Source organism: Saccopteryx bilineata, chromosome 5 (assembly GCF_036850765.1).
Source record: "Saccopteryx bilineata isolate mSacBil1 chromosome 5, mSacBil1_pri_phased_curated, whole genome shotgun sequence".
Classification (NCBI taxonomy): Eukaryota; Metazoa; Chordata; class Mammalia; order Chiroptera; family Emballonuridae; genus Saccopteryx; species Saccopteryx bilineata.
This window is the reverse complement of record NC_089494.1, coordinates 260,417,516-260,442,496: the sequence shown is the minus strand read 5'-3', so window position 1 is coordinate 260,442,496 and position 24,981 is coordinate 260,417,516. Positions and strand designations below refer to the sequence as shown.

Sequence of the window (24,981 nt, the reverse complement as noted above, 5' to 3'; positions counted from 1 at the left end):
GTGGTACAAGGGAGAGAATTACCAACTCTATTATTCTGCATGGCGGGCTTTTAATTCCATGTATTGTATAGCCAGGCCCTGAGCCTGCGGTCACAGGGAATAAGTCTTTTTCATCTCCCTGCCCTGCCCCCCAGGTCTAGCATTTACTAATAATGCTCACAGGTCAAAAATTATTCCAGAAAATTTTTCATAGATTTATCCTAACTGTGATTTCAAAGCGGCTTTAGAAACAATAGGGCATGAAAAAAAAATTAAACTATATTTTGAATTCCTTTTTCTAGTACTCCATTACAAAAATATTAATGTCACTGGACAGGGATGGGTCCAGGAGAGGGTCTCCCTCAGGCTGGCCTTTAGTGTGTGGGCTCTTGACTTCGTTCAGCAACCATTTCACAACAGGAGTCCAGGTGGTTCTGAGAGGACAGTTATTACCGCTGAGGACAGTGAGACAAGAACGGGCTTCGGGGAGGCGGTCTCCCCGAAGGGGGAGGGCCTGGGCGGGGCTGCTGGACACAGGTTTGTGGGTCATCCGGGACAAGCTGCCACTGCCCATTGCTCCCTGCTTATGAGTCTCCTGGGGTCCCTTGGGGTGAGGAAGAAGAGGGGAAATGGAAGGTGGGGGCGTGCTCCAGGAGGGAGAGCGAGCTGGGTCCTTCACTTTGAGGGCTCTAAAGGCTGGGAGTTTAGGGGAGGCCTTAGGGGCAGATCTCAATAGAAGGCTCATGAACTTCATGCTGGAACACCAAAATGAGATTTAGTGCCTTAACTTTACCCACCCTTGGCTGGCACAAAGGGCACTAATTGGGTTTCTGCTGTCTACTTGCCTGAGGAGGGCGATTTAAGCTGTTTACCCTCCGGTGGGGGAGGAGACGTGTAAACCATTTAGTCCTAAATGTCCTTGGTTAGGGAAGAGAGGGTTTTATGATTTACTCGATGGCTGTAAACTGCTTGGCCATTTATCTGTCTGTTTCCTTGTAACACTTGTCCTGGCTTACTAACCTGTCTCATTAGAACATTTAATTACATATTTGCTTTCATTTAAGTTAGTTCAGCTGTAAATCATGGATGTTTAAAAAAAGTGAATGTGCTTAGTTAGAACAAATATTACTCAGGGTGAAAAAAAAAATAGAAACACAAACAGAATGCTAATCATACATAATATACTTGATCTTAGCCAAAAGGCCAAGAAGCAATGTTAATCATACATAATGTAGACCATTGTACAAAAAGTGTATGTGACCACACACATAGCAATGGGCTAAATTTGACAATGGGATAAAATTTGTAGTTATTAAGGCAGAATAATTGATTTCAGGTATAATGTGCTTACTCAAACACCACCCCTCCCCCGCACACCTGTACACCCAAGAGGAGGGATTTTCCATTAAGTAAATTTGAAAAATTTTTAAATTTTCTGGTTGAAAACCTTTTAAAGCCATCTTAAATGGGCATCAGCAAAATATCTCATACTGGCCTCAGGACAAGCACTCCCTAGTAAGTGTTAAAATGGAAAGAAAACAAAGTAATGGGAAACCAACTTAGATGATCTTGTTTATTGTATACTTACTTACTTGCTGTCTGTTTCTCCCACTTAACTCACTGCTATACTGCCAACAGCTACAAGGTTGCCTAGCAACAAATACATATTTGCACACAAACAAGTACTTTGATAACAAGGCATGATTAAAGATGAGGAAGATACAAATTGACCCAAATGGAATGACTCTGTCAAAAAGAAATAGTTGTGAATGCGTCGTGGCTGCTATAACCAGATAAAGCTAAAATTCTCCTGCTCTTTGGAGGCAAGGTATGAAGTGACACTTCCCAGCTGAAAAAGAAGTAACAGTGGAAGAGGGATGAAAACCCTTTGAAATGTGGGCACGCCAAGCCCCGTTCACCAAACTCTTAACTACAGACCCAACGAGACACCGAACGGAGTACTGCGTATGAAAACCTCGTGTCCGGCCATGACACAAGGAAGACTTTGGCCACGGAGGCACCGTTGCCTCAATCATAACATGGGTTAAGAACACCTGCCCCGCTCTCTCTACAGAACTGCTGTAATAATCAAGTACAAACAATGAAAAGTTATATGTCTTTATTCTTTCCTGATCGATGACCAGCAAAATGCCGTTACAGTGAGAAAGAGAATGACCTGATGGCAGACACAGAGGTGGGCCACTTGGATCTCCCTTGAAAGAAGAACTTGCCCTGTCCCTCCTTCCCTGGACGTCTTACAGGCAGTACTTCCAATCGAGGCTTGCCCCCCCAACTCCTGTCTCGGCATCCGAGTTCCGTAAGACCCACTGAACATGGTCCCTCACATCCCAGTGACCCAAGCAAACCCCTGTCCAAATCTTGAGTTCTCCCTTTCTTTTTGGAGATTTTTCACATTTATAAGTATTGTGGGCATTTAAAAATGGCTGATTTCTACTTCTTTTTCCTCATAGCATGGAATCATGCATTTATGAATAAGAGGGGATAAAGCATTAAAAAAAAAGCCTCATAAAAAGGCCAGCCACTGCCTGATGTTTATCTACTTTAAGAAGAACAATGCTGGAATGCTGGAGGAGACTCGGAAAAACTTCTTGAGAGCACAGCACGGAATGGCACGGTCCCAGGGAGTAGCTGAATCGGACGTCTCGGTATAATCGCCCAGTAGCTTTTTAGAGTGAGGAGTACGCTCTTCCTGCCCACGAGCCTGTGGTCTCTGCAGGGTCTGCCACGGAGGCCTGGCCTTGCTGGTGCCCCGTTGAGCGTGAGCAGCCACCACACTGCCTTAAGCTCCCCCCAGTCTGCGCCTTAGCAGCCAATCTCCTATTGAAGTACTCTTGTGTCTTGGCCCGCGTGTTACCCTGCGCAGGCGCGTTCTACGACGGGCCCGGGTCAGTATCGGGAGCTCCAACTTGACAAGGAGCTCCTTCGTCAGATGCTCCTCCTCTAACCTAGAGTCATCATTGCCCGTCGACCTTGTGGAAGGAGAGAGCCCTGCACCTGTCCCCCGGGAGGGTGGAGACTAAGCTCCCCTCACTGCTCATTGTCTGCTGTTTTGGACAAGACATAACCCTGGGCATTGTGTGTGTGTGTATTATTTGCCTTGACAGCTCTTGACTTTTTAAATCTATTTTGGTTACTTCTGCATCGTGACATTCTACATAAATGCTCTATAAACTTCATATGTAGGCTCTGGTGACATTTGAAGTCATCGTGTACTCTTCATTTCAACCAGAACTCTTTTTTTAAACATCTCACAAGAGTTTATTTAGCTGTATAGTTTAAGATGGGTACCTCTGTATTTTCAGATTGTTTCCCTCTCTCTGTAAAATTTCACAGGGCAGGAAATGTACCCGGGAAGACATGCTGGGAGGGAGCCAGGCAAAGATGGGTAAAATTCTGGGCTCTCTTCTTTTTTTTTTTTTTTTTCATTTTTCTGAAGCTGGAAACAGGGAGAGACAGTCAGACAGACTCCCGCATGCGCCCCACCGGGATCCACCCGGCACGCCCACCAGGGGCGGTGCTCTGCCCCCCAGGGGGCGATGCTCTGCCCATCCTGGGCGTCGCCATATTGCGACCAGAGCCACTCTAGCGCCTGAGGCAGAGGCCACAGAGCCATGCCCAGCGCCTGGGCCATCTTTGCTCCAATGGAGCCTTGGCTGCGGGAGGGGAAGAGAGAGACAGTGAGGAAAGCGCGGCGGAGGGGTGGAGAAGCAAATGGACGCTTCTCCTATGTGCCCTGGCCGGGAATCGAACCCGGGTCCTCCGCACGCTAGGCCGACGCTCTACCGCTGAGCCAACCGGCCAGGGCCTGGGCTCTCTTCTTACGTTGATAAAATCAATAGCCCCTGTGAGCCTCAGTCTCCTCATCTGAATTGGAAAACAAGAATAAAATCAGGTCCGCTTAGCCTTGAGTAGGGACGTGGGCAGTGCTCCCGCAACGTGACATTAACTAGAAGACTGCTCTTCCTTTGAATAGAAGTCCACAATTGGAATTTTAAAAATATATAATTCTACGTTCACTCAGACCTAAGCGCACCCCCTTAACCACGAATCTGCTAGTCCCATTTGTCTTTTTTTTTTTTTAATACAGGGACAGAGATAGAGTCAGCGAGAGGGACAGACAGGGACAGACAGACAGGAACAAGAGAGATGAGAAGCATCAATCATTAGTTTTTCGTTAGGCATTGCGACACCTTAGTTGTTCATTGATTGCCTTCTCACATGTGCCTTGACCTCAGGCCTTCAGCAGACCAAGTAACCCCTTGCTCGAGCCAGCGACTTTGGGTCCAAGCTGGTGAGCTCTGCTCAAACCAGGTGAGCCCGTGCTCAAGCTGGCGACCTTGGGGTCTCAAACCTGGGTCCTCCGCATCCCAGTCCGATGCTCTATCCACTGCGCCACCGCCTGGTCAGGCAGTCCCATTTGTCTTAAAGCGGCTCTAAGCGGAGAGCACCGGAGATGGCCGTCTCACAGCGTAGTAAACGCATTTCTGAGCTCTGTCTTTCAGGCAGTAATCACCAGTGCTCTTGTTTTCCTGCCGTATTTCTTCCCCACAATGGCATTTCTGGGAGTGCAGATAAAATAGAGCTAACAACGCTCACCAACACCAGCGGCATAACGAAAACATTGTAAGTCCACAGGTGAAAACACTGTAAGTCCACAGGTGAAAACACTGTAAGTCCACAGGTGAAAACACTGTAAGTCCACAGGTGAAAACATTGTAAGTCCACAGGTGAAAACACTGTAAGTCCACAGGTGAAAACATTGTAAATCCACAGGTGAAAACCTTTCTGAAACAGAGAAAGGCCGCACCGGGTCCTAGGAGGAGCACAGGCCTGGGAGTCGCTCCCAGACTTGCCACCACGTGCCGGCTGCAGACACTGAGCACTGGTCTCTTGTCCTCTGATGCTTGTCTGCAGGTAACGTGACTGTAATGCCCGTCTTTATAGTTTTCTCCTGAGCAGATTTTTTTTTTTCTTAAATGCTAGGTTTTATTCTTGCATCTTGTACATATTTCTTTCCAAATATGACTGGAGCTTGGTGAGCTTTCCAAACCATGACTGGGTTTCCAATTTCCACTAGAGAACGATTTCCTTTTCTACAAAGTCAAAGATGGAGTCCCTTAAGGTCACAGAAAGTCACCTCTGGGAGCCAGTGTACAGTGCCCGGGCGCTGGGCCCCGGGGCCGGTGATGCCGCAGCGGTCAGGCTACCAGGGGCAGTGGAGTCTGTGGAGAGGGAGCGGCCGGGCCAGGTAGCATTGCTCCCTGCGAGTTCCCGTCTTGTCCTTGCCGTCAACGAGGATGATGGGGAAGTACTTGTAGTGCTCAATGATGTCTTCCACTGAGTCAAACTTCTGAAACACAGACAGAAAAGTTAATGGAAATGTACATCTCACCTGACCTGCGATGGCGCAGTGGATAAAGCGTCAACCTGGAACGCTGAGGTCGCCGGTTTGAAACCCTGGGCTTGCCTGGTCAAGGCACATGTGGGAGTTGATGCTTCCAGCTCCTCCTCCCTTCTCCTTCTTTCTCTCTCTATCCTCTCTAAAATGAATAAAATCTTTTTTAAAAAATAATATAAATGTTCATGTCATTTATACCTGTAGGTTAAAGCAGTGGTCCCCAACCCCCGGGCCATGAACCGGTACCAGTCCACAGAGAAAGAATAAATAACTTACATTATTTCCGTTTTATTTATATTTAAGTCTGAACGATGTTTTATTTTTAAAAAATGACCAGATTCCCTCTGTTACATCCGTCTAAGACTCACTCTTGACGCTTGTCTCGTAAATTTGACAATTATATTTAAAAATACCACAGTTTTTACGCCGGTCGCATAATTTTATTTTGTGCATTTATCCATCCCACCCTAAAGGCCGGTCTGTGAAAATATTTTCTGACATTAAACCGGTCTGTGGCCCAAAAAAGGTTGGGGACCACTGGGTTAAAGTACTGATATATAGTTTTACTTGGAAAAGAGGTGAACTCCTTAACACTTGGGGGGAGGGGTGTAGTGGAAGTGTCAGAAAGTAATTTTTTTTTTTTTTAAAGTGGATGTTATAATCAAGCTCTTAGGATGAGGGATGAGAATGATGAGCTATCAAGGGGGACACACAAGCCCTTGGGGAGACTGAAGGTGAGCTGAGGCAGTGCAGCGCCCTGCACCGAGCCACCAGACTCAGGCCACCTGGTCCCACGTCACTGCTTGCACAGGGTCCTGCTGCGGCAAACGCAGCTGAGTTCCCGCGGTCAGCCCCGGGGACTCTGTGGGGCCTCCCTTACCTTCCCCCCCACCTGGAACAAACCCAAGTGTCTCTCGTCAGGGCTCGACCCTCACTGAGCGAGTGGGCAGCAGAGGCGGATTTAACAGTGGGTGCACCGGGCATGCGCCCTGGGGCCCCAACTTCTGAAGGGCCCCCTCAAACCCCAACTTGACACTTTTTTTCTAATGACACCAAGTTTGGTTTCATAGGTGCAATTTTAACATTAATAGTACATCGTATTTTTTATTTGTTTAAAATATGGTTAACGTGTATTTTTATTTTCCCTGTCTCTTTTTTTTTTTTGTAAGGGGCCTAATATTTTCTTCTGCGCCCGGGGCCTCAACTGACCTTAATCTGGTTGACAGTGAACTCTCTCTCTCCTGTTCCCTCTTGTTCTAACGAATTCTAGTGTCATCAGAAAGACTGTGACAATCACAGGGCTGCTGGTAGTTCTTGGCCAACTTAGCTTCCCTCCCCGGCTTCTTGTGAAACACGCAGCAGATCATCTCTCTCTACATTTCGGGAGATGTAGAGATGAAGTCCCGAGGCGGCGTGATGGAAGGAGAGATTATCCCGGGTGCCGGGGAATCAGAGAACGCTTTGGCAAAGGCCCGGGCTGGAGGTGGGCTGTGCATTCTGGGTGATCCCAGGTGAGTGGACGAGGTAGAGCAGAGGAAGAAGCAGGACGGGAGTTGAGAGCGCGTGGGCGTCATAACCGATTCGCCGAGTTCGGACAGGGACTCTTAGGAGGTAAATAGGAAAAGCTCGTACCACCGGCCTTCTGAACTGGAACACAGCCTTGAGCCTCCTCAGCCACCTTGTGAGGTGAGCAACCTGCTCCCCTGAGGAGACGAAGGAATAGCAGCTCAGGCAAGAACACTAACCTGGTCAGGGGTCGCCGAGCTGCAGGGCCAGGGCCAGGAATGGAGCCTGGTTTTCCCCACACCTGTCAGTTCTTTGCTGATACAACTTTGCCTGTGGCTGTGACCCTGGTGTTCCAACTGACCAGGGTAGAGATGACACAGCCTGAAGGAAGGGTGTCACAGGTGGGGACAATCTGAGTCTGTTTTAATTCTGTGTGCCCCTCCTTCTGCCCCGGAAGTCCTGGCACAGAAATGTTGGCAGGCTTTGGGGACAGTCAACAAAACGAGATTGTCAAGGTCCCTGTCCTCTTAGAGATTACATCCTGGTGGGGGTTTGGGGGGGGGAATAGAATACATTCCTCTGCAGGTAGTAATTTCATTTATTTAGGGCAATGTGCTGTGAAAACAATCAGCTTGGGGTTGAACTTCACCAGGTCACCCGGGGGTCTTCCCTTCGGGGGCGGAACTTGTTTTTCCTCAGGCGAACACTAGGGTGAAATGCGAGAAACCTCTGTTTCCTCCTTCCTGCCCTGTGTGAAGGGTGTGAAGAGAAAAGAGGCCTCACTGGGGAGAACACGTGAGGACAGAGATGGGCAGTGACGAGTGTCCTGCCAGTGACCGGCTCCCAGTTCCCAGCTCCCAGCTCCCAGACCCACCTCCTTCTGGCTCCTCCCAGTGACGGAGTCGAAAATCCGGCCCTCTTCCCTGCTGAGGTCAATTTTAAGCTCATTCCCAGGCGGGTTCTGTTTTGGTTTTCTCCACTAAAAGATTTCTGATGAAATCTTTACGTGAACGGCCCCTCTGGGCCTGTCGTTCCTGGATCTGTTGCAGAGTTTTCTCGGAGATAAGCTGTCCGTCCACCCCTGGCACATAGACAGTAAATGTGCGTCCCTGCCTGATGCTAACGTGAGGCGGTGTCCGAGTTGTCTGATGAGACCCACACTGGTCTGCTAGCGCAGTCATTGGAGAAGGGCCCACGGAGCCCAGATGGCCGTGTTCCAAGCAGGGATTCCCCCTCACTAGCTGTGTGTCTCTGGGCAGGTGTCTTACATTCTCTGTCTCAGTTTCTCTAGGAACAGTGATGGTAATTTTAGGACCTACGTCTGAGGGCCATTTTGAGGACTAACCGACTTAATGCCTCTCAGAAGAGACCTCCGTACACAATGACTGCTCTATAAATATCAATCATTACTATGACCTCCTCCCTTCCAAGGTCGCCGGGAACACAGGAAGAGAACCGCGACATCCCGGAACCCTGTACAGACTATCGTTGTAAGCCTTTGGGAAGAACGGAACATTTTCTATCTCCTTTCCAGGTATACGTTAAGGCGGAGCTTCTCTCTCTTTCTTCGTACTTGACAAGATGGAGAGTGATTTACGAGAACTTTTCACGGAGAACTCTTCTTCAAAATTGCTTCACCCACATGGGCACAGTGACATTCTCTTTCCTGGCATTAACCTTCAGAGGGAAATGCTTGCTTCATCATCTCATTTTTCTCTTTTTGAGAGTCCCCAAATAATAATTCAATATTAACTGTTTTTAATAATCTACACGGATGACATTTGATGTGAGATTGTCATTTCAACAAGTAGCAGGAAGCAGACAAGGCAGGGACAATAAATCATACCATCATTTCTTGTTATTGGCTCCTCGTGATAACCCTGCAACTGATCTATTACCCTAAAGAGACTTTTAAAAGGTTATAATTAAGCCCTTGTTTTTACATAAATGATTTTTTTTCCTCCCAGGAGGACAGTAAATGTCATCCTAATACTGGATCTTAAAGCTCGTTTAAACCTTTTGTATTTGCCTTATATACTGACCTCAGGTGACGCTTCCCTGCCTTTGGGCCCAGATACAGGGAGGGGAAAACAGAAAAGAGAAAAAGAGAGGGAGGGAGGGAGGCAAGAAGCAGACAGGGGAAGTGAGAAATAAACCCATGGGTTAATTATCTGCGTCCTTTAGCCGTCAGAGTTTAATTTATCAAGTAAACATCTATCATGATCTTCCACCACTGGTCACAAGCGTTTGCAGGACGAGGTAAGGTGTGATGGCTGACATCGCTCCCTTCCGGGAAATGTCATAGAGATGCTGACGTGTGATTTCTAAATTTAGATGCGGGGTTGGCGACTGCAGCCGGTTGAGAGCGGCAGGTGCCGGTCTGCCTGGCAGGGCTGGTGTTCTTCCACCAGTGGCTTCATATTTCCAGTCTCGGCCCTGCTGGAGTGCAAGCATAGGTAGCCTAGATTCACAGGTATCTCCGCTGGGTGGCTACCTTACTCTGCTGTGTCCCCAGAACGGAGTCCTGACTCTTGCCTGGTATAGGCATAAAATTAATCCTGGGCCCGTGACTAAACACATCGGAAGGGTGGGCTAAATGGTGGTGACCCAAATCTGCCGTGTCCTAATCCCTGAAATTGGCGGATATTAATTACCTTACATATCAAAGAGTGACTGTCACTTCACAGGACGAAAGTTGGGGTTAAGGTGAGGATCTTGGAAGGAGGAGCTTATTTTAGGTTATCCCTAAAAGTAATTAATTATATGTATCCTTCTAAGACAGATGGGAAGGAACAGTCATTCAGAGAGGAGGAGGAAGCAGTGTGGCCCCTGTGATGTGGCCGCACGTGGAGGAAGCGGTGGCTGGCGGACAGACACCAGAAGCCGGACGCGGCAGGAGGGATCCTCCCCAGGAGAGTCTCCAGGAGCCGTGGCCCTGCCCGCACCCTGCCTTGGGTTTTCTAGACCCCAGACTCCGAGAGAACACACTCCTGTGGTTTGAAGCCTCCTGGTTTGTGTTACGTTGTTACAGCGACTGCAGCTGGACATTCATGGGTTTCTAGCCACGTGGTCACCAGAATGACCCAAATACCTAACACACAGCAAAACAGACCATCCTGGATGTATGTTTTGCAAGCCTACGTGGGTTTCTCACCTTCCATGCCTGTGAGAGGTGTCAGTGTGCTGTGCCTTCTGGGAGGCCCCGTCCTGGAGGCCCCATGCGGGCGACCCCCTCTGGGCGGCCCCTCCTGCAGCAGCTGGGCTCATGGCCCTGATGTGAGCTTTCCCGGCCTTTGCACGGGGTGCACAGACCCAGTGAGTGGGCTTGCCGGGCTCACGTTGGGTGGAACCTGACACAGAATCTGCACCTGCCTCCCTGTCTACATCACCTCGTCTTACGCTCAGAACAACTCCCTTGACGTAGGTGTCGCTGCACTGTATGTGTGGTCAGGTAAGTGTGCAAGACAGCCAGAAAGCCACACCCAATCCGACCCTGTGTCTCCTGACACCGTCCCGGCAGTCAGCGGAAGGTGCCGTTTCTTTGCTCGGGCACCAGATGGCGCCACTGGCAGCTGGCTGGCAGTTAGCAGAGCCCTGCCCTCTCAGATTCTTCTATCCTCTTTTAAGGGTGGGCGATTCCTCCTGAGCAAGGCACAGGGCTCACCCGGGGACAGGGGCGACGGAAGCCAATGCAGTCTACAGCTGTCTCTCTCTCTCTCAGACCAGCGCCTGGCTCGGTCAGAGGCAAGGCCGGGAGAACCACCCAGAAGGTCATTTTTCACCCAGCACCTGGCACACAGGAAGCTGCATTTAAGTGTAAACTACTCCTCGCCCAACTGTTCAGGGCTGTTTCCCAGTGGGCTGGGCGTGGTTTGTGTCTGGTCGTAAGGCTGTCTGAGATGGTGTGAGGAAGTCAGTATCTTTGCAGACGACATGGAATCCCAGCTTTGCCACGTGCGAGCTCTGACCGCCGGCCACTTACTTAACATTTCTGTGCCTCAGTTTCACCTTCTGTTAAATGGAGGCACTGGCAGCACCTCCCTCACAGATTGATCATGAAGTTTCTGCTTGTTAGTGGCACAGAATGATGCCCGTGCATAGTAAACGTGTAGGTGTTCAGCAAATCCTTGCAAAGGAAACTCTTGCTTGGAAGATTCATGGGTGGAGAAAATTCCTTAATCACATAAAAAGGGTCTTGTCTTTCAAAGAAGGTAATGACTTTAATTTATTGATTTTTTAAAAAATTTCTATTTATGGATTTTAGAGAAAGAAGAAGGGGGAAAGAGAGAAACAATGATTTGTTTTCCATTATATCCATGTATTCATTGGCTGAGTCTTGTGCGTATATACTTTAGAGAGAGAAGAAGGGAGAAAGAGAGAGACAGAGAGGAGCATCGATTTGGATGTTCTACTTATTTATGCAGTCATTGGTTGATTCTTTTTTTTTTTTTTTTTTTTTTTTTTTTTGTATTTTTCTGAAGTTGGAAACGGGGAGGCAGTCAGACAGACTCCCGCATGCACCTGACCGGGATCTACCCGGCACGCCCACCAGGGGGCGATGCTCTGCCCATCTGGGGCGTTCCTCTGTTGCAACCAGAGCCATTCTAGCGCCTGAGGCAGAGGCCACAGAGCCATCCTCAGCGCCCAGGCCAACTTTACTCCAGTGGAGCCTTGGCTGCGGGAGGGGAAGAGAGAGACAGAGAGGAAGGAGAGGGGGAGGGGTGGAGAAGCATATGGGCGCTTCTCCTGTGTGCCCTGGCCGGGTATCGAACCCGGGACTCCTGCATGCCAGGCCGACGCTCTACCACTGACCCAACTGGCCAGGGCCATTGGTTGATTCTTGTATGTGTTCTGACTAGGGATTGAACCTACAACCTTGGTTTATTGGGGTGATGCTGTAACCAACTGAGCTAACTGGCAGGACCAAAAGGGTCTTCTTAAAGTAGGCATTTGATTCCTTCAGAGGTTCTCGTCTATTCTAACTAGAGCCGCTCAGCTGGAAGCTGACCCTCTAATCCACACACCGTCACACTCAGGACCGTTGACCTGCTGAGGCAGCCGGGAGCCGCTGCAATCTGACTACTCCCTCTCGGGGCGCGGCCACAGGCAGCCCAGTGCGTGTGTCCTCGCTCTTGTTAGCAGACCACAGCCTGGCTTGCTGGGGAAAATGCTGTCCCCTCTTCAGGTCTCAGATTCCTCACTGGTAAAGGGGGTTCAATAACAGGTCCTTTCCAGGGTTCTGGAGGACCTCGCGAGAGAACGAGTTAAACAGCGTTCTCAGAAGGTCCGGCCGGCAGGCACGAGGTAGGGCGCACGGCTGCCGTTCTCAGTGATCTCCAAGGAGAAGGACTCCTTGCTCCCAAGCACTTAAAAATCATGACTTTGGTTTTAAATGAGAGGTTTCATGAGCGAGAAGATGAGAAGGACAGAGGGACCTGGAGCCTGGCGGGAAGCCCTTCGCCATGGGCCTCCCTGAGGGAACCACAGCTGAGCTGTTGAAAGGCCTCAGTCCCTAGCAGTGAAAACAGAACAAGCACGTGGACTTGTGGGCTCCATGTGCTCCAGGCCGCGTTCCGACTGTTTCCCCTTCATTAACTCACGAATCCTCAGCATGAAAGGAAGAACTGGCTACTGCAGCTCTGATGCAACACCTTCTTAATCTGGCTGCATTTGCCAGATTTCTGTATCCATGTACTTGTGCACGTGTGTTCTCATTGGGGCCAGGACTGTCCCGGGCTGCAGCAGAGGCTGGTGGACTGACCCCACGGCCTGGCTGCTGCTGGCCAGCCTCCCCGGCCCAGCTGTGGCTCTCAGACCAGGGCCCTGGTCGGACAGGGGGCGCACACTGGCACCTTCCGGCAGCTGCTGGTAGGATTTTCACCTGCGCGCCTAACCTGGAGAATTCTGGCAACCCTGGCAATAGTCCTTATTTTGATATCTACGGAAGGATAGGAGATATTTGGTGAAAGTTCTGGTTTATAACTGTATTAATTCGCTTGGGCCTCCATAGCGCAGTACTGTACCACAGACAGGGGAGGGCCGGGAGCTCAAACCACAGAGATTTATTTTCTTCTTAAAGTCCTGGAGGCTGGAGTCTGAGACGAGGGGGCAGGGCTGGCTTCTTGATGTATGGACGGCCGTCTTCTCTCTGTGACCTCACGTGCTCGTCCCTCTGGGCGTGTCTGTGTCTTCATCTCTTCTTATAAGGACACCAGTCAGATTGGACCAGGGGCCATCCAAACGACCTCATTTTACTTAAATCCCCCCTTTGAAAACTGTATTTCCAAATATTGTCACATTCTGGGGTACTGGGGAGTTATTGAGGACGTCACCATGTGCACTGGGGAGGGGGGGGCCCTATTCAATCCATGAACTACACCAACCAGTAAAGCTGAGGCCTGGGATGCCAACGGGAATCACTGAACTACAGAAGTCTAACCCTGAAAGCATTTACATTTTCGGAAACTAAAGCTCAGAGAAGTTAAGTGACTGGCCTGGTCGTACACACTTTGTCAACAGGTGACCCAGAAATTGAACCCTAGTCCGATCCTCCCTCCCTCTCTCCTCTCCCTCCCTCTCTCCTCTCCCTCCCTCTCTCCTCTCCCTCCTTCCCTCCCTCCCTCCCTCCCTCCCTCCCTCCCTCCCTCCCTCCCTCCCTCCCTCCCAGGAAGAGTTGGAAGACCAGATTCTCCTTGCCCTCTCACTACCTGTATGTTCCTAGCCATTTACTGAATTTTCTGTGTCTCAGTTTCCCTCCATCTAAGATAGAAACTATTGTGATGTCACAGAGTTGTTGAAAAATAAAACGAGATAATGCAGACAGACCAGGCCTCTCATACACACACAGAGTGAAAATCAGTCTCCTTTCTCCCATGCAGGGAAGGCAGGTGGCATTAATGCGGGCTGCAGCGGAGGCTCCTGGGAGGTGGAATTTAGATGTCTGGCAGAACTGAGTTTGCTTTAGTGGGCAAAGCAGGGTAGAGGGCGTTGGAATGGTCAGCACTGGCTGGGAGTGTAAGCCGTGCTCAGGGATGCTTGCGGAAGGGGCTGGAGGGTTATTTCCATTCTCCACCTCCAGGGTGGCGCTCTTTCCCCCAACCCCCCTGCAGTCATGGGAGGCAGAGGTGCCTTGGCCAGTGTCGTCTCCCCCCCCCCCACATCCTCCCCTCGCTTTTCCTCAGCACGGAAAGGGGATGCCATGAAGTTATACCCACTTCGTCTCCTCTGAGTCCCGTCCCCAGAGCAAACTGGCAGTTCCTCTCCAGGAAGCGGATCTTGACGTTGTAGACTCTGCTCCTGTAGAACACCACCAACACGTACGGTTCCGCCCGGGACTTCGCAGAACAGTCTCGGACCAGGAAAGTGCCGTCCTGCAGGGAAAGGAAGGGTGATCACCTCCTCAGGCATGCCAGCGTCCCACCCTCCCCTCGGTGGGGACAGGGACAGTGATGTTTGTGCATGTGACAGTCCCTGACGGCTGCTGTTTTTGGTGAACTCGTTCTTTAGGGTTCTTGTTATTTTCTGAGAGGTCAACCAGTCAGATCATGACACCCTCTCCCCCGGCCTCCCAGCATCCCCCACTGTCCTCCGCATCATCCTACACCCTTAGCACGGCGCTCAGGGACAAGCGCACCGGCCTGTCTTGTGGTTTTATCTCCTGACCCCAGAGGCGGATTAAGGTCGGTTGAGGCCCCGGGTGCAGAAGAAAATAATTGGGACCCTTACATTAGAAAAAAGTGTCAAGTTGGGGTTTTGCCGGGCCCTTCAGAAGTCAGGGCCCAGGGCACGCGCCCGTTGCGCCCACTATTAAATTGGCCTCTGCCTGTCACCCCTGCAGTCTCCAGCCCCTGGGGCCTCTGGTCCCTGGCCCTTGGCCCTTGGCTCTAGTCAAGCCACCATCTCCCAGAGGCCCCGTCTGGCTGTCGGGCTGCAGGGAGCAGCCCTCCTCCTGCCCTGGGAGTGGGTCCCCTCACCTGGGGGCGTTCACATATTTTCTGTCTTGCCTGATGCTCGGGTATTATTCTAGGGACGGTAGGGACCACGGCCGGCTTTGAGCAGGACAGGCCTATTGCATGGATAAAGTGGCCTCTGGGTGGGGAGATGCCAACAGAGGGCGGGGGTCCCCGGAAGAGAAGTGGGTCTGCAAGCTCAAGGTCAAAGTGAATGTAGGGCAGTGGTCTCCAACCTTTTTTGGGCCACCGGACCGGTTTAATGTCAGAAAATATTTTCACGGACCGGCCTTTAGGGTGGGACCGATAAATGTATCACGTGACCGAGACAAGCATCAAGAGTGAGTCTTAGACAGATGGAACAGAGGGAATCTGGTCATTTTTTAAAAAAAAAACATCGTTCAGACTTAAATATAAATAAACGGAAATAATGTAAGTTATTTATTCTTTCTCTGCGGACCGGTACCAAATGGCCCACGGACTGGTCCTGGTCCGCGGCCCGGGGGTTGGGGACCACTGGTGTAGAGCAGGGGTCCCCAAACTACGGCCTGCGGGCCGCATGCGGCCCCCTGAGGCCATTTATCTGACCCCGCCGCACTTCCGGAAGGGGCACCTCTTTCATTGGTGGTCAGTAAGAGAAGCAAAGTTCCCATTGAAATACTGGTCAGTTTGTTGATTTGAATTTATTTGTTCTTTATTCTAAATATTGTATTTGTTCCCGTTTTGTTTTTTTTTACTTTAAAATAAGACATGTGCAGTGTGCATAGTTTTTTTTTTTATAGTCCGGCCCTCCAATGGTCTGAGGAACAGTGAACTGGCCCCTGTGTAAAAAGTTTGGGGACCCCTGGTGTAGAGGCTGTGAAAGGGTAGAATACACAGCCTGGCGTGAGCAGGAGGCTGTGCAGGGAGAGCAGCAGACAGGAAGGGGCTCTCAGACAAGGCTCCGGAGGGAGGGTCCAGGGGTGGAGGGAAACCTGGAAGCTCGTGTTACAGAAGCCGAGAAGGTGGACAGCACGGGTTCCCACAGGGTCGGCAGTGTGGTGAGGCCTGGGGGCTGTGACAGGCACCCGACGGGCTCGGGAGCAATCAGGCACACCCTGGGGGATGGCTCAGGATGCAGGCCCCGGGCGAGGAGGGCAAAGGCAGGGAGCAAGCCTCCTGAAGGGGAACGCACCCACCTAGAAGGCTTGGTTCTGCGGTTCTGTCCTGTCATTCATGTGATCAAAAAGCCTGGCTAGCAATGCATGGACGATTATAAATGATCGATAAAAATAGGTATTATGGGTAATTTATATTTATACTAACTGTTACGTGTACTTATCTCTCTAGACTGTAATATCTATATATGTATATATAATCTCAGTGTATATCATGCGTAATTAATATTATAATAGAACTACAGGTTTATATAATGCTTACAATACTCAGATTGCAGCATTCACGATGTCTGCTCCTTCCCCGAAGAAGAACTGAGAGCCGAAGACCCACCCGTCCCTGGGGCAGACCTTTGATAAGGAGGGGGAACGAGAAGAAGGGAGAGGAAGAGACCTCCTCCTGCCTGCCACGTGCACCCCGATTCTGTCCCGGCTCCCGAGCCAGAGCTCCAGGACTGTTCCTCGGGGTTGATTTTACTATTCTCACTTAACCGATCCAGAAACTGACACTGAAAGAGATCCGGAAACCCGAGGAAGTCACACGGCTCGGTGACGCAACCGTGTCTCCGATCTAAAACTCGGTTTGGAACCCTCTTTTCAACGACCCCCCTCCCCAGCGCTGAGAAACACGAGGCGACGCAGATGCCACGGTGGGGAAGCCCACTTCTCGTCCCGCCCCCGGCCTGCAGACAGACAGACAGACGCCCCCGGCCTGCGGACAGACAACCACAGCGGAGCGCCCGCAGCGGGTCCTACCTGGTTCTCCCGCATCAGCGCCTCTTCCACCGCCCGGCGGCTGTAGTCTCCGATGTACCATTCGTTGAGCTGGACGTCCTGCGGGACAGGTTCAGGGCTGACTATTTTAGGGTCAAAGGGAAGCACTGATTTTTTTTTTTTTACCAATCAGTGAAAATGGACTTTTGTTCCACCAGGGCCGAAGCCCAGTTTGATTGACAGTGGAGCTCACGCTGCACACATTCTGTCCCTGGTCCCGGACAATGACAGGAAACGGCAGCTTAGGAATCGTGGACCTGGCACGACAGAGTGACCGGCGAGTTCACCCCCCCCCCTGGAGAAAGGCGTCTGGGCCCCCCGCTCGGCAGGGATGACCACCCCCCCTGCTCTCACGCTCTCCACCGGCGGAGCTCGCTGAGATGGGATGTCTGTGGTTCCTGGAGCCTCTGCTGCCCCAGTCACCATGGAAACAGGGAGGGAAAGACCGGTGCAGACTGAGACCGTCTTTAGGCCACTGGCCCAACGTCACATGCAGCGGAACTGCGATCTGAACGCTCGTCTGTCTGGCGGGGGCCCTATGCCATGCTCCCTGACACCCAGTGATTTTTTTGGATCATAAAAGCCGCCATGACAGAAGAAAAGGCTGTCGGAGAGACGCACCATGGACCTGTAGTCCCCAAGGACCCTAATGATAAGCACTCTCCTGGGTGCATCCAGCACATGGAAGACCCTTTCGCATCCATTGTCCCCGCCCATCCCTGTAAGGTGGGCACATCAGGACAGGGTGCTCGGGGGGTCAACACCTGTCCCTGAGTTGGCAAGTGCTAGGGGTGTGGCATCAGGTCTTTGGAACTGTCAGTCTGAGTCTCTGGTCCCCTCAGCCCAGACCTGGTCTGTCCAGTGATGGGCATGTGTGAGCCAGTTACCCTTCCACTCTGTGGCCTCACTCCCTGCCACGCCCCCCCTGAGCTCACGGTCTGGCCAGCCAGATGTGCGTGCCTGCCGTTCTGTGGACCTGGGGCTTCAGGACTTGGCATGAGTTGGCCCCGCTGCCTGAGTCGTCCCTGCTCCTCACCTCTCCGCCCTGGCTCTGTCCTTTTCTTCCATCAAGATTGGGATCAAACTCACTTTGTATTGGAGGTGTCCTTTTGAATAAATTCCTTTGCCTTTTATTACAGGCATATTGTTATAATCGTTCTATTTTATTATCAGTTGTTCTTAATCCTTGACCACCTAATTTACAAACTGAGCTTTATCATAGGCATATACGTACAGGAAACAGCAGAGGAGGTAAATGTAAGTTCGGTACTGTCTGCGGTTTCGGCATCCACTGGGGGTCTTGGGACACACCCCCTGTGAACAGGGGGGCGGACTGCATGCAAGTGAAAGAATCCGGTGAGAGAGCAATCTAAAATGTTACATAGCAGAAGACTTAAAATTATTAAAACCCAATAATACTGATGAAAAATTAAAGTCAATCCGATACCCCTCTGAGGCATTGTTCAGTGAAGCTGTATTTAGATGCTAAGTTTATCTAGAATGGCAACCCGGAGACGTGTCTACCTCTTCATCAGACTTTGTGGGGAAGGGTTTTCTTCCGCGAAGAGAATTCTCCCGAGGGCTGGTGCTGGCCGGAGAGGGAGGTCTCGGCGGAGGCCGGAACGGCGCGCCTTCTTTATGATCTGGGAAAAGTGAACTGACATGTAAGCCTGATTCTGTGATGTGACTGTGGCAGACCGCCTCCCTCCCACGGGGCGCGGGTGGGGGCCTGCACCCCCTTCTGTGCCTGTGGCGACCCGGGTCAGCACTGCCAGCGGCCGTCTCTTCTGGCCCCTTCCTGTCTACGGCACCCAGAGCCATCTTTAAGAAATGTGACTCTGACTTTGCCGCTCCCCATGGTGAAAACCCTCCCATGATTTCCTTTACACAGGGGAGAAAACCCAAATGTTTTACTTCTATCGGTGAGGCCCTCAATAACCCTTCTCTTCTGATTTCTCCACCTCATCCCCCACCCATTCCTGCATCCATCCACCCATCCATCCATCCATCCCTCCATCCCTCCATCCATCCGTCCACCCACCCACCTATCTCCCTGAATTTTATTCAGTTTCTTAAGCCAAGCTTGTTCCCAACTCAGGAAACAGTATTTATAAAACAAACAAACAAAAGCAACAACTTCAAGAACTACATTTTGTCTAATGGACTCTCACTTTTCTTAATCTGGAGGGAAGACAGACAGACCAACTATGGTGATTCAGACTCAGGCATCGGGCAGGTATTTTATTAGAAATGAACAAAGTGCGCCCGTTACTTCCTGAAGAGCAGTAGCAGTACTTGTTGCCAGTACTTGTTGATAAAGCTGGAGTTCTGAATGCAGATTGGAATGTGGGAACACTTGTATCTGCCATCTTGACAGCACGGCACCTTGGAAGACTCTTCTGCCGAGGATTTCTGGTGGTACTTAGAAATGTGACTTTGAAGACTATTTTCTAATGAGGCATGCTAACATTGAAAAGATCTGCTCATGTCTGTAAATCATTATTTTCCAAGTGACATGGATGAGGCTAAAAAAAATCATATCTAGGTAAAGGGTTTTTTTTTTTTTCTTTTAAGAGAAGGTAAAATACTAGATTTGAAAGTATTTAAAAAATTCATTGAATGGGTTTTGATTTCACCTGGGACCTGAGCTTTCCTAGACCCTTTCTTTTCCTGTTTGATGTGGTATTTTCTCTACATACTTCACGGAAGACAGCTTCGCCAGAGCCTGTCATTCCATGTCAGTAAACAATAATAAAAGATGAATTTCAGGTAATTAAGGCTATAAGGAAGGAGGAAAGTGTTACGAGGAATATTAAAAATATTTATAAATAATTTAGTAATTTCAAGCAAGAAATAACTGTAAAAAATTTATGAAGCCTTGTGGGTATAAAAACAATATGGAAATAAAATTCTGGGCAATAATAGCATACAAAATGGAAGAGATGGGATTAGTTGAAGGCAGAATGATATGCTATATTGTCTCCATTCAGTCAACAAAGTATAAACATGGTTATCATCTTGGTTAATAACTTGATGAGACCTTTGAAAGAATAGGATACATTTTCTTTAAATTGCTTTGTAAAATTGAATTCATTGGGGTGACATTGGCTAATAAAATCGTATGGGTTTCAGGTGTATAATACATTTACAATCCATCATCTGTACACTGTATTGTGTGTCCACCACCCCAAGTCATGCCTCCTTCCGTCATTATTTAAGAATAGAATACGTTTGACATAGCAAATTTTTTTTTGAGGCAAAATACCGAATAAAACATTAGCAAATATTTATATGCCAGTGACTGTAAATTAGGTTCTAGGTGCATTTATTCTGCTTCTGTTCATCAGAAAGCCAGATTCTCTCTAGAGTCATTAAGAAGACCAAAGAGCACTCCTGAAACATTGACGATTCCCTTCTAATGCAGGGGTCCCCAAACTTTTTACACAGGGGGCCAGTTTACTGTCCCTCAGACCGTTGGAGGGCTGGACTATAACAAAAACTATGAACAAATCCCTATGCACACTGCACATATCTTATTTTAAAGTAAAAAAAAAAAAGGGAACAAATATTTAAAATAAAGAACAAGTAAATTTAAATCAACTAACTGACCAGTATTTCAATGGGAACTATGGGCCTGCTTTTGGCTAATGATGGTCAATGTGCTCCTCTCACTGACCACCAATGAAAGAGGTGCCCCTTTCGGAAGTGCGGCGAGGGCCGGATAAATGGCCTCAGGGGGCCGCATGCAGCCCGCGGGCTGTAGTCTGGGGACCCCTGTTCTAATGGATCCAAGTTTTGTGGCTTTTGACATTGGGCCTAAGATTTTTTGTTACGGGCTATGATGTGTATTAATATGTTTGGTGTAGAGAACTGTTTCATCACTTAAAGTTTAAATTACCTTCATCGTAGTACATTAATTTCATCCACCAATTTAAGGCCTTAACAATAGGAATAATGCTAAAGATATCTCTCCTTTCAAATTTTTTATTTCAACAGTTTTCTGTATTGTCTGCAAAGAGGATGTCAACTTTAGAGTTTCAAAATTCAATCACGCTTTTATTTAAAATGTCAAAACCGATGGAAGAAGAGTGTAGCTTCCAAGGAAGAGAAAAGGGAACAAAGAAGAAATGAACCCGATATCTGGCAGGAAAAGAAAAGTCAGTGAAAAACAGGGGAAATAAAAGCCACAATACAGTATAAAATGATAAAAAAAATAGCAATAATCACAATAAATACCAAAGGTGTAAACTTAGCGCTTAAAACCAGATGCAAACCACAGTGCCGCACACCTGAAACTAATATAAAATACTATTAAATGTGAGCTGTAATTGAAAAAAGATCTTACAATATAAAAATTAGATGCAGACTGGTTTAAACATTCCAGGTATGTGCTAATTACACATCTGTAATGTAATGACACAAAGAGCTCACTAATGAGAGAATGGAGGATTATATACCAGGTAAATCCTAATCCAGAGAAAGCTAAAAGAGCTATGGTAATATTACAAAAATAAAAGGACTTTACAATTTTATTTAAAATATAGTGAAGCAAGACCTAGAGACTCACTATTGGAATGGCCACAACTGCCCTTCCCACATAGATTGAATCGCTAAGAACACACTGGAGAGGAGAAAAGAACCACTCTAGTGTTTCCCGACACTTCCGCAGTGTATGTAACAGTCCTCAGTGATTATGAATTTTTCATTATCTTGCGGCAATTGATTTACTGTATTTCAATTCTGAGTGCCTTGAATATTTAAAAAGCCCTACTTAAGAAAGAGCATTGGGAAACAGCTATATGCATTTGTTGTCTATTCAGAGAGTGAGTTAAACAAAACAAACAAAGAAAACCCAACTTGGCCTTGCAATCCCTCCCCTCCCCCGAAGGCCTGGCTGCTTGGGTCTTAGTTTAATGAATAAATAAAATACTGAGCTAATAATCCACTACAATGGTTTCAATTGATTTTGTTCTAAAAGCACGACGACTCATCTCTGGAAAGTCATCTCTACGTGAAGCATTGTATTTGCATAGTATACCCCCATGACATAGGGGTCTCCCACGGGAGGACGGAGGGTCACAGAAATGAGGCTGACGCAGGAGTAAGCGGAAGAAGGTTGGGGAGGACATTGTGTGGGCGGTCCATGAAGTCGGAGGCAGGGTAGCCCAGTAAAAGCGGGATGGGCTGCAAAATCATACTGTTAACAACAACCACTAATATTTCAATTTATCTTTATGTCTATAAAGCTCTTAGCCCAGTGCCTGGCCCGTATTAGTAACTCAATTAACACTCCCGCTAATGTTCACATTATCGGGGAAACACAGCCCTACACCTTTCTTTTAACCAAGTATCCGTACGTACTTCTTAGCAAATTTTTACTAACCATTACATACAATTCAATTAATAATCTTAAAAGAAAAAAAAAAGCCATGTATTGTAGTGTAAAGAATGCAATACCTTTAGGAAAAGAAAACATTAATGAACAAAAACTAAAAACAGAAAGAAAACCAAACACCCACAACCCCAAACTCAGAGAGTAACGTTAGAATTTGGGAGTGTAACCAAACCAGTCAGGATACTCTTCTAATATCTCAAAATAATACACACACACACACACACACACACACACACACACACACACACATATATATTGTCCTGAGATTCGTCTGCGTAGGCTTCTAACAGTTTAGCTTGGCTTCACGTATCAGAGAACGGAGTGAAGGCTGTTATCAGGTAGTAACTGAGCTCTCTCAAGAACAGCTGAACGTTTCCAGAATCTATTCTCACTTGTCAGATAGAGATGAGGATGTCTCCTGGACAGAGACCTACATTTCACTGTGCTAGGGGGCTCCTTCACCCGAGGCGTTTGAATGAAACCAGGAAGCTGTAGGGAGAACCCAAGGCTGAGAATTCTGTTAGAGCTTGGACAGTGTGTGTGTGTGTGTGTGTGTGTGTGTGAGTGTGTGTGTGTGTGAGTGTGTGTGTGTGTGAGAGTGTGTGTGAGTGTGTGTGTGTGTGTGAGTGTGTGTGTGTGAGTGTGTGCATGCACGCACCTAATTTCTCCCAAGCACGGTGACCCAGAGGGGTATTGTCACCCAGTACAATGACCGTCGCTCGGTCCGTTGATGAAGGGGCGTGGCAGAGGCTTTAGCACTGGTTCAAGGGCAGGCCTGCCTCTCTCTTGAATTCCCCGGGCCCAGCCCAGTTTCGAACACAAGTCAAACAGCTGGAGTTTATTTGCTGACCGGAGAAAGAATGAATAATGTCTGAAGGCACCGACAGCCAAAACGTGTCCCCTGTCCACCCCAGGCTGCTTCTTTAAGCAACTCTGTTGCCTGTGAGACACAGACAACAATCCACAAGAGCCCAGGACACACGACCTACGCCCAGCCCAGGGCGCTGGCCTGGTGTTGCGGTAACATAAGGTTATAGTGATTAAATATATAGAAATATAGAAAACTATGAAAGATATATAAAAATAATTAGGATATAATATTAAAAGCAATTAAGGAAATTAAATAAAGTTATGCCATCTGGATGAGAATTAATATAGTGTGTACAGATATGATAAACAGTCTGCCTTTTGCACAGTCTGTGTGAAATTACATATCGATAAGAAGTGGCTTGATGTCATAACTCTGTGGGTTGACACAGACAGGAGGCTTCCTTAGGAACACCTTAAAAGTGGCTTAATATAACATTTCAGTAGATTAACATAAAAAGTTCCTCCCTGTGAGGAACTCCCAAAAAGGTGGTTTGAGGTGATAATCCTGTAGATTGACACCCATTAGAAGGCCTTGGCCAGAAAAGGTACTAAAGCTGAGGGGCCCCCTGCTGCAGTAGTCGCCCAGATGCCAACATGAATGTGGACTGTTTCCACGCTGCTCTGACCAAGGACAGCCGAGAGGAGCACGCCGACAGGACCTCCTTAAGCTGTACCCAGGCGCGCCAAAAGGATTTGTGAGTAATCAACTGACTGTGTGATTCTTGCAACTAACTTGTGTGTCGGTCCTGTCTCTCCACCCATGGCAGTTGGTCCTGGCACTGATAAGTAGCATCCTCATAGCCACCTCAAGAGTAGTCTCCAAGAGGCTGCCAGCCCTGCTGATGAGCAGGAGGGTCCCACTGCACGGGGAAGTCGAATCGGGGACGCCTGATAGAAGCAGAGCTCAGGCTCTCTTGGGACGTCGGGGCTCGTGTCTCTGAAGGTCACTCACGTCACTAACTACTGTTCCATTCTCCAGTCTCTCTCCATTTTCCATTGGTGCAAGATTGTGTCTTTCATGCCAAGACTCTGAGCTCCTCTTTAAGCTCTGATTCTGCTTCCCCTTCCTTGCAACATACTCTCGAAACTCCCGAAGTTAGTGCCCTTCCTGGGCCTGTTCAGCCCCTACCCTTCCACCGGGATACCGAGCCTTATCACCATCACATAGCATGACCTGGCCTCCGGGACTAGTCATTTGATTCCAAGGGGTTGAGCCCATGCGGGACATTCCGGCCGCCTTTAGCCACCTTCCTTTAAAAAACTAGCCTTCTCTTGGAAAAAGTCTTATTAACGTGTGTCCATCGGGAGAAAAGAGTTTTCCAGACTGGTTTTGCAATAGAAGGCCCGGATGGCACAGGGCAGGAGAGAAACAAGGTCATGATGGTCTCAGGGAACCAAGTAGGTAGAAATCCCTGGAGAAGAGAAAGGAATACAGAAAAAAAAAAGGGCAAAATATTTGAAATGCGTCAGCTGTCTACTATGTGTCTAGCAGAAGCCTGTGTGTGTGCTTTAACACTATCATTATTGCATTTTACGGATGGGCGGAGGGGGGGGGGCGGTGATGATCCGAGAATGAGCTGGCTGATGCTGAGTGTACTGTCGGGAGGAGGCAGGGTTAGATCAGAAGACCGCTCAGCCTTTTTCACGGTGTTCCTTCCGTGGGGTCTGCTTCCTCCAGCCGTAAGCCCCCTCTTAGGGCTCAACAGAGAGAGAGAGAGAGAGAGAGAGAAAGAGAGAGAGAGGGGGGGGGAGACTGCAGGATTAGACCTAAACACAGTATCTCCCTGGCATTTAGGAAGAAAAAAGGAAGAAAAAAAAGTGTGACAGATCTAATTTGGGCAAAATAATATGAATAATGTCAAATGCCCCCCCTTCCCCCCCGCCCATGGTCATCACTATAGATGCTACTTCGGATCAAACCCCGGCATGGTCCCC

General features: G+C 48.7%; 1 protein-coding gene across 1 annotated transcript in view; it reads right to left on the bottom strand.

Annotated features, from left to right (window-relative positions):
- Positions 1-3,557: 3,557 nt before the first annotated feature.
- CLNK (cytokine dependent hematopoietic cell linker) overlaps positions 3,558-24,981 on the bottom strand; it is a 163,102-nt gene continuing 141,678 nt past the window's right edge. Inside the window, exons 21-25 of the mRNA XM_066233102.1 lie at positions 18,306-18,424; positions 18,016-18,114; positions 16,764-16,841; positions 14,119-14,274; positions 3,558-5,350 (exon numbers count right to left, since the gene is read on the bottom strand). Coding sequence (XP_066089199.1) covers positions 5,204-5,350; positions 14,119-14,274; positions 16,764-16,841; positions 18,016-18,114; positions 18,306-18,424 — 599 coding nt within the window. The 3' untranslated portion in view covers positions 3,558-5,203. The remainder of the gene's footprint in view (positions 5,351-14,118; positions 14,275-16,763; positions 16,842-18,015; positions 18,115-18,305; positions 18,425-24,981) is intronic.